Source organism: Melozone crissalis, unplaced genomic scaffold (genome assembly GCF_028551555.1).
Source record: "Melozone crissalis strain CALT ecotype California unplaced genomic scaffold, PUWL_Pcris_2 ptg000081l_1, whole genome shotgun sequence".
Lineage (NCBI taxonomy): Eukaryota > Metazoa > Chordata > Aves > Passeriformes > Passerellidae > Melozone > Melozone crissalis.
The window spans coordinates 15435088-15449103 of record NW_026535858.1 but is presented as its reverse complement, the minus strand read 5'-3'; the positions used below and the strand labels follow the sequence as shown (position 1 = coordinate 15449103).

Genomic DNA, 14016 nt, shown 5'->3' with positions numbered 1-14016 from the left:
CTGTAGGTAAAAACACAGAGCTAACAGGCACCCTGTGGAGACAAATATTCAAACAAAATCTTAACTTTCCCTCTGCAGGGCTGGAGCACGCCATGCCAAGGTCATTCAAACATTCTGTTCTAGCCAACAGCACTGGACAGCAATGCCCACCCAGGGGCTTAATTTGGGCTGGACCACTGTTACCCTGGGGTAAGGATGCAGGCCAGTTTAAAAGCCTGGTAGGTATAAATTATCATGTTTGATGTCCCAGCAACAAACACTGCATCAGTCAACACATCCCAGGCAGTTGCACAGGTGCTCCTAAAGCAGTGATGCCCTCAGAGACCAAGGTGTGAGTGAACCCCTCCATGGAGCAGCTGGTGCTGAAGGTGGTGCTTGGAGAACAATGTCTGTCCAAGAAATTTCACCTCTCTCTGGAGTGAAAGCAAAGCCTCCATGACACAAACAAAGCAGTGTCTTGCTCACTTCTCGTGTGACACATCAGGGCTACGTTCTGCCTGTGTTTGTTCCAAGAGGAACTGCAAGACATCATCTGAGAGTCCGGGTGTCCTCCTCCTGTTTTCCAACAAGACTTCTCCTTCAGCTGGCTTTGAGAAGCAAGCAGAAGAGGGGTGGTTTGGAAAGATCTTACATCCATCTCTGTTCAAGACCAGCTGTGCCATTTGCAGGCAACGTGACACATATTTTGTCCCATCTTTTTGCTCCAGCTCTGACATCTTCTGTGACAGACACCGTGAGGCAGCCTCGTAGGTCGGGTCCTCTCTCTCTGGCTGCTGTCTGCAATACATTTTGTAGAAGCCATCCAGAGAGTCCCTGATGCTGGGATCTTCTGCACCACCATGCTCATGAATCCATGAGAGCACATCATTAGGTTCAGAGGGCTCACACAGCCCTGCTTTTAGGTAACAGCTCACGTTTGCTTCCTGAGGGCCTTCAGCAGAACAGGCTGCAGGAGCTGCAGATGATGGACTGCTCTCTCCTGCAAGCAGAGGATCAATGAAACTCATTAGTCACCAGGTCATCCCTGTGGCAAAGTCTTTTTCTGTCCCCCTCCCACTGCAGTCTGGCACACAGGCTCTTTGCATGAGCAAAGCAAGTGCTGCTCTGAACACAGCTGGGCTGCCCCAGGGCCTTCCTGCACAGGTTGGTGTAAGATGGGCTGATCTGGGCACCTCACAGTTGTCCCAGCCTTGACACTGCAGTGACTGGACCTACTTGGTGGTACAGATCTCCTGGCTCCTCTCAGTTACACTTCCAAAGAGGTGGAAATTGGGCTCTGCTGCTCCTGGAGATGACAGCTGACCCACAAGGAAGTCTGGTTTGCAGCTGAGACACTTCTGCATCTGTTTCAGTTTTTTCCCTCGTCCCTGGGTCTAATCCTTACTTTTAATAGCTCTCAACTTTACTCCAGCACAATGTGCAGTCCTGACCTCCAGCTTTCAGCCAGATTCACAGCCTCCAAACCAACACTGTTCTGGTGACTGCATGGAGTTTCACAATGAGGACTGCAAAGGGAGACTCTGTGCTTCCCCATGAAATCCCACTTTTACAGCCCCGCTGCACTAAATGCTCTCCCTGCACTCTGATGGAATTTTTATGGATAAAATCAATGCAAAGGCCAAGGACTTGTTCTTGCCTCGCTCTTCTCCTCCTTCCTTGCTGACCCACATCTCTGGATTACCGGGCTGTGGTTTTCTCTTGCTTCACAGCAATCAAGGGGGATGCCTTGCACTAATTAACACAGCACAACAGGGACACTCGGCAGTGACAAGACCAGGACAATCAGCCAGCTTCTAGGAGGAAGAAATTCCACAAAGAGACCTTGAATTGGGCTCTGGTAGCCAGGCAGTGCCTCTGACTGCAATCTCATCTCCAAGCCCACTGCACCAGACCGTTTGCCAAGCACCTGAGTCACCGACAAGGAAATTTTCCAGGGCTCAGCCAGAGGTTGCACAGCCGTCATCTGCAAGTTACATAAGCAGGATGCAGGCAGTCAGAAAATAGCTTGGTCTTTTCTAATTCTGTGAGATGTGAAGCAGAGTGCAGTCCTTCATTCTGGTAGGAGACCATGTTCAAAGGGAGTCTCAGTGTGGTGGCAGAAGGCTGTTTTTCTCTCCTGGTACAGAGAGCCACCCTTCCCTTCCTAAGCAGGGGTTCATTAACGTGAAATTAAGCTGTCTGTGCAGACACACTGTACCTCATCTCTTTCTTCCTGTCCCTACTTCCCATCTTTGATCTTTCTTCCCAATTGCACTTCATCTCTGATTATGCAATTTTAAATAGAACTTTCCCTCCCCTTGCAGTGTCACTTCCAATGCAGTACAAAGAAAAGCTTGGTGGCCTTCTTTTAGCAGTGAGCTCTGGCATCAGCATAGCAGAGCAGAGAATGGGTCCATTTTTCCTCAGTAACCCCTCAGCCCATGCTAGCTTAGAAATGAAGCCTCTTGCATCTCTGATAATTCAATCAAGAGGGAACTGGACTCCAGTGCCACTGGACTGTGGCAATTGCAGACCCCTGGGCTGTGCTGGCCTTTTGCTACATCCTGCTCACAGCCACATTTTGTGACAGAGCAGCAGCTGCCTCCACTACACACACAGAGCCTGCCTGACTCGGGAAAAGCAAAATTCTGTTGGTTTCATCTTGTCAGGGGAGACTTCAGCAATGCTGCTTTGCCTTTCTCCTACCATCTAAGTTTGGGTATTAGGAAAGATAACTTCACAGAAAGGGTTGCCAGGCACTGGAACAGGCTGCCCAGGGAAGGGGCTGAGTCACCAACTCTGGAGGTGTTTAAACAACATGCAGATGTGGCACTTGGGGACATGGTTCAGTGGTGGACTTGGCAGTGTGAGGTTTATGGTTAGACTCAATGATTTTAAAGGTCTTTTCCAACTTCAGAGATTTACTGCTTTTTATTTCACACTCAGTATGGCCCACAAAGCTGACATCCTTATGCTGAAGCACAACCCACCACAGAAGTGACCAGCAAGTGTCTCAGGGGTATATCCTGGGGTGTGATTAGTCAGAACATATTTCATCATTATTATTATTATTGTGAGAACAGTTTTCTTTCAGTTACTCCTTCAGATTTATGCATCTCTATTTCCCAACAGCAGGCCCTATCCTCCTAGTGGATTACTTTTCCAGCAAAGCCTTCTTAAGGCAAGATAGCCAACAGGGCTGGATGTCCCAGCCCTGGAGTGTTCAAAGCCAGGCTGGATAAGGCCTTGAGCAGCCTGACCTAGGGGGAGGTGTCCCTGTCCATGGCAGGGGTTGGGACTATATGGTTTTTAAGGTCCATTCCAACCCCTCAGCATTCTATGATTCTATGACATGAGAAGTTGGATGCAGAATTCCCAGAACCAATCTATACCTCACAAAGTGCTGCCTTTCCTCAGCTTTCCTGACAATTTCCCAATACATTCTCAAACTGTGTGCCAAGACTGATGTTTGAGAATACACCCCAACCTTTTCCTGCCTATAAGTTACCAGTTAAGGTAGAGATCCTTCCTTGATAACCTCTAAAGAGCTGGTGCTGCTGTTGAAAGGTGCAAATCTCCTGAATGATTTATAAACCACAGGCAACAAGCACAGCAGCAGGATGCCTGCAGGGTCCAGAAAGAGTTTCTCAGCTGGAGCACACACAGAGCACCCAAGCACAGGTTGTAGGCCAGCAAACGTGCTGCTAAAGGCAAAGACAGCATTCAACTCATCAATCCCTTTGCCTCTCCATGCACGTGCATCCCTCAGAAAATCTGAGATTCTCTCATAACACACAGCAGTGCTGCTTCAAAGCCCAGACCTTTCTGGTCACCTCTCAGCAGCAGGAAAATGTAGTTTTATAAATGCCTTTGTAAAATCCTTCCATGGTAAACTTAACAACACAGCTGTCACACACCCTTGTGTTGGCTTGACCCAACACCTACAGGGGTCAAGGCAAAGATGAGCAAGGCTGAAAACTCTCACTTCTCTGCCTGCAATAGGATTTCATCATCAGAGAATCTGGCTCATTATTTTTAGCTATTTTCACTCATTTTTACTACCAAGTATTAAAGGGGGAAAAAAAGCACCAATAGAAAAGCCCAAAAAACTGAAACAGTCATTATTAATGTCTATTTCATTCTCACATGATGGATAATCATGAGTAAAAATGTATATTATTTCATCTGTTCCTCCACTCCATGCTAATTGAAGTTCAGCATTTGCAACTAATTAGTAAAAGAGCTGGGGGCAGATAAAAGGATAGATATTCTTGTGTTTATAAACCTGCTGATGAAAATTTAAAAGCTCCATCTGGTACAAGCACATAACCCTACTGCCTGAAGCACAAAACCAAATCCTGCTTTGAACCTGGGCCACTTTCATTGAGGCAACAATGCAGCAATAATTAGTTGCACTTACAGAAAATGTAGCTGTTTGAGTTTCTGTATAACTCTGTTCAAGCACAGTGAAGCTCTCACAGATTGCTTTATTTCTCTTATCCCACCAGCCTGGCAGGATCTACCTGGGGTGACTGCAATCATGCACAGGAAAGGGTCTGTGGTTGCCATGAAGTGCAGTAACAACAGAAAAGTAAACACAGATGCCGTCCCTGAGAGTTTCTCCAGCTCTCACCCTGCTCTTAGAAAATCCCTCCTTGTCCCTCCATCAGACATGTCCACATGGCATGGGAAAGCTCAAGGAGAGGTGATCCTACTTGGACTAGAGCAGAGCTGCCAGCTGACCCAAACCTGTGCCTGTTCAGCGCTGCATCCATCTGCACAGGGGCTGAGAACAGGTCCCATGCTGCAGCTGAGCTCCCTACAGGTATGGAGCACTTGACACCTGATGCATAGAAAAGCATCTTTTTGCTTTTTTTTTCTTTCCACCTGGCTCCTTTCCAGTGGGAGTGCATGTATCACCATGGGAGTGCAATTCCTCTCTGCTCAGGGAAGAAAGAAGAAATTTTAGGAGAATTTGGCAGGAGCTCTTTCTACCCCAATCTCACAAAGCACTTTAGCCTGCCAGTAATCACACACCTGAGTACTCAGAAATTGCAAATCTAGACATTTGAGGACCAAATTCTATTGCTCTTGCTTGCATTAAGAACATTTCCTCTGATTACAACAGTTAAATGTGTGAGCTGCTGATCCCATTCCTTTACATGAGCTGAAATATATTTGCACTATAGGATTTTTATTACCACATTTAAATCGGAATAGCACCAAAAAGACAAGTACCAAGGAAATAAGTATAAATACTGCATAAACACTTATCACATTGAGTAAATGACAGATCCTAAAGCCTTTTGGTGTACAGTACTGAATAATTGTAGAGATTACAATATCTCTGCCTTGCAGAAAACAGCTGTTGACTTCTTGGGCAAAGGGAAAATGACATTTCTGATGACATTATCATTCAAAAAGACTGTTAAAAGCAAAGTAAATTTGTTCCTTGTGGGTATTTAAATTGTGAACTGAAAGTGAAAATAAGAATATAATAAGCCTTGCTACTTTGCTGTCTCCCTGGTGCCACACAAACCAGCTTTCTCCCTTTGTCATCTACAGTAGGCTGCAGCTCACAAGATGGGATCTGTGAGACTCTGCTTTACACATGACATAACCAGCTATATTCTTCATCTTCCAGCCCACAAGAGTGGCACATGTGGCTGTGTCTGACTCTGAGTGCTGGCCAAGAGCTCTGCTAATGCCAGCTGCTCTGACAGGAGACTTGGAGAAAGTGAAGGTGGACAAAAGGCAGGAAAATGGGAGGAATTTGGGGATTGGGGCAGAAAAGGGAGACAGTGACAGAGGAATAGCAGTGGCTATGGCCCAGTACTGAGGCAGGCTCTCTGCTTTTTTTCTTCTTTCTGCTGCACATTTGTGGTGTGAAAAGTTGGGGGGGGATTCAATTTGCGTGGAACGAGACGTAAGCGGTTATTTTAGGGAAGCACAAAAACTCTTCCCTTTCAGTCTAACCCCCTTAGGAATCTGAAATTCAAGAAAAATAAAAAGGCTAGCAAATAGTAAAGTGCTCTTGAAATGCAATATGCAGGCACAGTGCATTCCCCTAGACACTCTTGGAAATGTCACAGTGGTATTAAACCCTGCCCTGCTCTGAGAGCTCACATCCGACGCCCGCTGCGCTCAGCTTTTAATACAGCTGGGAAACTCAGCTCAATGAAAGCTTTCACTGCTTAAACACCCTGGATTTAATAAACCACAGGGAAAGTCAGCTACAATATGAACTACAAATTAACACTCCTTATCTGCTGAAGGCCAAGAGATAAACACCACTGCCACCTCACAGATCTGTTCCTAAGCAACCAGACCCCACAGGCCAGGGCAGGAGGTATGGGCAGAAGCAGCTCATAAACACCATCGCTTCCAGCTGTGCCCCCAGAGCCTGAGGAGGATGACACATCCTCAGCCAGGCCTCAGAGCAATGGGCTCTGGATGTAACTTCACATCCAGGCTTTGGATGTAACTGCCTGTGAACAGCTGCTCTAAGTGCAACAGCACACAGGGACTTGGTCACTGCAAAGATCACAGGTGTCTTTGCAACATAACACTGGGGTGCCTGAGATTTGATTTTCACAAGGAAGCTCCTTCCCTTGGAGCTCAAAATCATTCTAAAAATACAAACAGCAAATTTAAGCACTCTTCAAATAGGTGTACTTAGAGTGGTTTAATTTACATGATTCCCGGGCCAGTAAAAAACCCTAAAGCCTCCTATTTGTCTCAAACACTGCTTAAGACCTAAGGTTAAAGAGTCTATTATTTAGGGTAAACCTTCTTTGAAACATAAATAATAATTTTTTAAAATTTACATGGCTGAAAACATGAACTGTCAATTGGAGTTATTATCCAGCAGATGAGGGCACCAAGGGGCTTTATTAAACTGCAATTATCTGCTGCTTTCCTGTTACACACAAAGTCTTGGGAACTCAGCCTGACTCACCATGTCTGTGTAACACTGCAGGCACCAATTTCCCAGAGGAAATCCTGATAAGGCTCCTTGAGCTAACTGCTCAGCTTCTAACCAGGCACTAGGAGAGGTCAGGAAGTGAGTGTGAGAACAGCAGAGTGCAGCTCAGGTGCACAGACAATGCTGTGCTGGAGCAGCCTCTCCTGACCCAAACACCTCAGTGGGCATTCCAGCTCTGACAGGATCCAACACAAGCATCCCCAAGCCAAGCCTCTGCCTTCTCTGCTGTCCATCCATGTCAAGTCCTTTATCACCACACCCACAGCACTGCTCTGCCCACAGGGAAGACTCACCACTTGAATCAGATTTGACTTCTGTCTTCCTGCAAGCAGGAGGATTTTTTAGTAAAATGATGGATTTTTTCTTCTTTTGATCTGTGACTTGCAGTACTGGTTTTTTAATACATGAAAGGCTCTAATTTAGCCCCAGATTGTATTTGTCTTTAAGCTCATCCTATTTCAGAATAAAAGTATGGTGCTTGAAGCAAATGAGAAACAATCCTGCTACCCCATTTTCACTGCTTAAGATTTATAAAAATTTTATGGAGAAAATCTTGTTCTATGGTGACTGAAGAAGCTTTCTCACTTTAGTTACATTGCACAGGTGAAGCAAATGATAGTTATTTCTATTTGTATTTTTTCCAGCTTAGAATTATCAATTCTCTTTTTTTCCCCCAGCTGATTCTGTAGTTAGCTCTTTCTGATCTGTTAGCTTTCTGACCCAAGAAGCATTTCCTAAGGAACACTATTTTACTGAGAGCAGTGAAACTCCAGAACTCAGAAAAGGATTTTCTATGCCCACCTCTTCAGCCAAAAACTAAGAAAGACCCTTGGGACCCTGAGTCATCCAAGGATACCCATCCTAGAGAGGAAGAGGGTCTGAAGACAACATTTTCCATGGTTTCTTAAGGTAAAAGACAAGCAGGGAGAAATCCTTCCTGTCTGGCAAGGCTCACAAAGGAAAGATACTGAACTTTTAGACATTTTGCTGATGTGGTCATTCAGAACTGATGAAGTTGTGAGCTGATATTAAAAGTGGACTTGAAAATCTGTCTGGATGAGAATTAGTGATCATAGACAAGAGTAGCAAAAAAAAAGAAAAAAAAACACCACCAAAAATCCAAACCTACCAACGTGTGGGAGAGTTATTAAATCCCATTTTTCTAGGCTTTAACAAACCCTTTCATAGAGGCAAGAATGGGACCCAACAGGCAGGACAGTGAATGCTGTAAGCACCATTTTGAGGATGGGGCTGACATAAAAAGAGGAAAACTGCCACTTATTGTGAAATATTCAGTAATGGCCAGTGGCAATGACAGGAAACAGCCCTAGACTACAAGTGTTATTGAGGAAGCATGGCTCTATTTGCAATCATTGAGAAGAAAACCCAAAGCAATATCCTTTCTTTATATATGAAATATTTTGTCTCTCATTCAGTTACACATTTTCAGCAATCAAGAGCACCAATAATCTCCAGCTAATGCCTTTGGCAAGAATAAGCAGACAGCTCTCACTGGAGATAAACTGCTCAAGTCCCACCATCAGTTTACAAAAATTCTACCTTCTGCATCTCCTTGGAGAGTGATGTTTATGACAGTTTGCCTGGAAAAACAGGAAATGATGCTGCTCATACAGCTAAAACACAAGGGGAAGAGCCTGCCATGGCAGTGATCTTTAATAAGAAGAACAGACTAGAAGACTGACATCTTATATAAAACTTAGCAAAATATTTGCTTTGTTCACAGATTGTGTGAACTTGGAAAAGGAGATGGGGTGAGGGGTTGTTCAGTGCACTCTGCCTTCCCTTGCTGTTACAGCACTTGAAAGTCCAACTCATTAATCTCAACACCCACAAACACACACAGAGGTTACACTGAAGAGATTCACAGGCATTTCAGCCCTGCACACGTGTGGACACCAGTGACTTGGGAATCACAAGCAGAAATGCAGTTTCTTGACCAAGAAAATCCTGCAAAGCAAAGTATTTTTCAAGCATCCCTCTTGACTTGTAGGTGAAATTATACTACTTGTAAATACTTTTGAAAACAAAAGAGTTATGACCTGTAATAATGTCATTGCTCATCTTCATGGGAAGTCCTGCACTTGGAGACCTGAATCCTGAGGTGGAGTTGATGCCTGGGTATGATCTATTGTAAAACAGCTGCTGTGGGGAAGGGAGAACACTCCAAAATTGAAAAGAGGTACAAAACTGAGTGAAATAAGGCAGAGGAAGGTGAAACTCAGTTAAATATAGCTTCCTCTCAACTTTTTACCCCTCCTACCTATAGACTTGTAGGTGCATTTGTGTGAATCTGTTCAACTTTGTACCAGCTTACAATTAGGTTCAGATCTCAGACAGGTGCACTGATTTCCAGGAGTGCTGAATACACAGATGCTCTTACCAAATTTAAAAGAAGCCATAGATATTTTAGCTCTGTGGAAAACATTGCCATCTAAGCTTTAATTCTTCAGAAGCAGAATCACTGCAAGTTCTACAGCAGAAGAACAAGAGGGTACCTTGCAGTTATCAAATTTCAAGATCTTTCATTTTTGTCTAAGGCTAGAAGCATGAGGGTGGGAATACTGCAAGAAATGGTTACAGATGGACTGATTCCCTCTAGATGGGAGTGGAACAGCTCAATGTGTGCACTCTGTACCTCTTCAGATCAAAGGTCCTTACTTCCAGTCAGGATTGATCTTTCAGAAAGAACAACAGAGGAACATTTGCAGAGATGGTTTCCTGAATTTACTTGCAATAAGATGGCTTTGAAACCATGCTTCTAGTCTGTGTCATGCTCCTGAAAATATGCTGCACATCACACAAACATAGAAAGGCTTGCTCTTCTTTTAGAAGCAGGGATAGAAAAATAAAACCAACAAATTATCTCAAAAAGCACAAGCAAATAGCAGGTACAAAGGCAAATACAACTACTGATATACTGGTGGAAATCTGAAGGCAGAATAAGCCATTTTCCCAGTCTCCCCGCAGGCCTGATGTGGCTGTGAGCACTGAACAGGCTGTGCAGAGATGTGCCAGCCTCCAGTGCCTTGGCACAGAAAAGAGCAGACCCACATCCTCTCCAGCCATGGGGGCTGTAAGCCCCAAACTGTGACATCTTTCTTCTTCTGCATTGCCAGTGGGGCCTTGTGCACCAGACATTGATTAAAAATCAAAAAACAGACTCAAAAATGAGAATGGAAGCAAGATACCAATCTCCATCTATCAGCTTTCCACAGGCTAATAAATTAAATAGCCTGACACTGAAAAAATCAGTGTCAGATACATCAAACAGTCATCAAGGAAATTTTCAAGAGACAAAACACAAACTGTACAGACTACAATGAAAAGCAAACAAGATATACAAGTTTAATAACCTGGGAGACATTTTCTCATCACTAGTCTGTGACATTTTGGCCTGCTACTTTTAAGGTATATATTAAATAAATATTTGAGCCATCTGGTTTTGCTGCAGCATTACTAAAGATCAAGTAATGAACAGAAATTGGACTACAGCAATAGGCACATTTATAGACCATTCACAAATGCTGGAGGCTTGAGAACCACACAAGGGCTTTTGTTTAATTATCTACATGCTGTTTAGGGAATCACAGACAATCTCTTCCATCAGAACTAGCTTGAGACAAAACTGGGCTTTGAACAGAATTGTTTTGCCATTTAATCAACCAGCTTCCTGCAGGAATTGTCTGTGGCTAATAAACCTAGTACCTGAAAAGTTATAACCATTTCCAATTTCAGTTAAGAAGGATATTGGGAGTGATTCCTCAGGCCCCAGGGCTGCACACTCCTACCCAGCTTTTTCTAGGTGGTGCCATGGCTGTGATACTCTGTGCTTCTGAAGGGACTGAGAAAACCTCAAGCACAGAGCAGAAGGTCCTTGACAGGGAGTATGACTTTAGAAGCTAAAAGAAGAAAAAACACTGAGCATGCAAGTCTCCATCCCCATCTTCTCACTCTGTCCTCTCAGCCAGTCACGAGGAAGGCTTGGCAATGCAGGCATCTCCCAGCTTGGCCCTCAAAGGGAAACAGCAAAAGGTTTCAGTCACTCCACACTTGTTTACATCCTTTTACCTGGCTCTGCAGCCTGTTAGTCCTGCTTTTTATGAAAACTTCTTAGCCATGAGCAGATCTGGGGGCACCCAAACCTCCCAGTTCTGCCCCAAATCAAACATTTCACCTGAATTAATTGTGGATACAACTCTCGGTAAACTATGAAGGCAAGTGAAAGCCAAAATCCTGTTTACAAAGCAAACAAAATAAACCAAAACTTCCATGGTCCATCCCATATTATTGTCACACAGCACCAGGATGGCTCTCCTAGGGGGCTGCACACGTCAGGAAAGAGCCTGGGGCTGTGTGGGAAACAATTGCTTAGAGCTTTTTAGCAACTCCTTGAACTACTGACGAACTGTGGTTAGTGATAGTTACTGCAACCAAATACTTGTGAACAGAAAAACTAATTAATTCCTGCAAAATAAGGCGAGTAAAAGGACAGATACACCAGAGCAAGTTAGGGCAACTCCACTGATCCTTAATTAAATGAAACATTTTTCATCCACCTTACACCCTAAGATTGCCTAACTGAAAATACCCACCTCATTCAAAAATAATCATACAAGTAGCAAGGTAGGGAAAGAGAGGAAACGTTTAAGAACTTAACCCATCTGATATTTGCAGGTATAAATATGTTGATCATTTACAAATAGTAAAGAACTACTCTCCAACTATTTTTCAAGGTGATGTGGGAGTCTTTGTATGACTTTCACAGAGCAGGGAGATGAATGATGCTCGTGTTTGTTTAGAAATTGTTCGGAGTAGGGACTAGAGAGACTACAAAAGCAGATATGAGGAAACACCAGCAAGTTCAGAATTTGCAGTTTATTGATCAGACTCCCAAAACTGCACAGCTCCTTTTTTTTAATGTGAAGCAACCAATGTAATTGGGGCATTTAGCAATTCCCATTGCTCTCCTGGCATCTGGATGAGAACACAGGTGCAACTACATTTAAAAATGTCAGTGAATTAATGATAGTGATTAGCACTCCTGGTAAACATTAATATAACCATAATTAATAGTATTAACCATATTAATATGGCCATTCACCTATTCAAATGAAAAAGCAAATATCTAACATGATGAATTCCTGAAAATTTACATTCTTATTGAATGATAAAATTGTGTAAGTATGATATGTTTATGATATAAAACAGATCCTTAACAGTGAAGGTAGATTCCATTTTTCAAATAAAAAGGAAAGTTTAGCAATTTACCACTGACACTCCTGACAGCTGTGTTCCAGCACAAGCTCAAGTCTCCTTGTTCATATTTGACACTGGTTGCTGTCACACATTTGACACTGTTGGGTGGGATTTGACAGCCCACATAATTTAGCAGATCACACCTTGGGATAATTTTCTTTTAACTTCTTTTAAATCCCAACAAGTTCAGGATCAGCTCAAGTATTTTGTTTTAAAAGGCCTAAAGAGTATGTAATTCAAACAGATTGGATTCTGTGATTGCAGCAAATACATCTGGTTTATTTCTAAATAAAATGGAATTCTGAAAGAAAGGCTTCAGTGAACATTTTCAGCTCAAGTTTTGGGATTTATCTTCAAAGGCTACTTAAAAGAATTTTTTTTAGATCACATGTGGGCAACGTGAGGACATAAGTAGTTAATCTGTGTTCCATTGCCTTGACAACCTGCTACCTTAATCTCTTTCATTTCCTCACAAGCCAGCTGAAAGCCTCAGCACTTTTGCAAGAGGACACTTCTGCACAGAATATAGACACCTGAGCCTCTTAAAGAAGGTGTAGCTGCAATACAAGACCGTGCCAGAAAATGCTCATGTTCAAAAGTGATTTGGACTTGAACATTTTTGAATTACAAAAAAGGTGTCTATGTGCATTTCCCAGTAATAAAACAGCTGTCAGAAAATAAAATTTACATTCAGAAGATCCCTCACCTTTGAGGTTTTAAAACCTCTATGTTTACAGCACAGGAATTTTTTATTCCCTCCACTCTACACACAAATCCACTTCCCAATTCCACATTCTTCCACTTCCCCTTGGCCACGGTCACCACTGAAGTTTAGTTGTGACTCTTAAGACAATGGAAAATATATCTGATGCTTCCTTGACCTGGAAAAATGTTTAATGCATTAAGGGCACACAAAAAAAAAAAAAAAAATCGTGCCCTTGAGTAAGCAATTGAATCAGGATAAAATAAAGGTCCACTGAGAATTAAAATAAAACAAATATCTGCCTGCCTGCACAGGGGCTTAGTGCCCTCTCTGCAGATACTGTCACTCTTTCTTTATAACAAAAAAATTAGAGACCAGTCTGCTGCAGCACAGCTTTGACACAGTTCAGAGATTAAGGTATTCCCACAGAGGTGGAGACCAAAGATATATTTTAGACACAGATTTTGGCATTAGATCACAAGTGCTAAGTCTCAAGCAGAGCACAAAGAGCAAAGTGAAGCCATCCTAAAGAAGGCATGCAAGGTTAATCGTTGGGTGTGGTCCTGTCACTTCTTTTTTAAGTCTACCATCACCACCATGTCCAACAGAGTTTAAAACACTCTGGGGTTTATTTGAGGTTTGGAGCTTTTTTCCCTCCCAAACTTTGCCTCAACACTTCGTGCTCCTGCCAAGCCCTGAGGAAAAGAAGGCAAAGTTGTTTAAATCTGCTCATAGCCAACAAAACAGACATTACAGGCAGCAGAGTCAATCTGCAGGCAGCAAAGGATCTGTCCTGGTGGAGCAGGGGCTGTGCAAAGCAGGGAGAAAGGCATCATTTGCTGCCTTGCATTAGGTGCCAGTGTCAGTGCTGCTTTCTCACTGCCCATCTCACTGGGGTCCCTCTCCACCTACCTGCACCTGGTGCACACATCTCACTGCCTGTGAGTGATCAGTGGTTATTTTCTCAGCTATAGCAGAGAAATTTTCCTGATCTTGCAAAAAAATTAAATTAAAGAAAGCTTGAAATAAATATAAATAATGGCGTTTCTCATGATTGTACAAAGAGCCCTAA

At 43.2% G+C, this 14016-nt stretch overlaps 1 protein-coding gene across 2 annotated transcripts in view; it reads right to left on the bottom strand.

Moving 5' to 3' along the window:
• Positions 1 to 265: 265 nt before the first annotated feature.
• SHLD1 (shieldin complex subunit 1) overlaps positions 266 to 14016 on the bottom strand; it is a 33415-nt gene continuing 19664 nt past the window's right edge. For both annotated transcript variants that reach the window (XM_054290443.1, XM_054290445.1), the window contains exon 4: positions 266 to 979. In XM_054290443.1, the coding sequence (XP_054146418.1) occupies positions 462 to 979 (518 nt within the window). In that variant the 3' untranslated portion in view covers positions 266 to 461. The remainder of the gene's footprint in view (positions 980 to 14016) is intronic.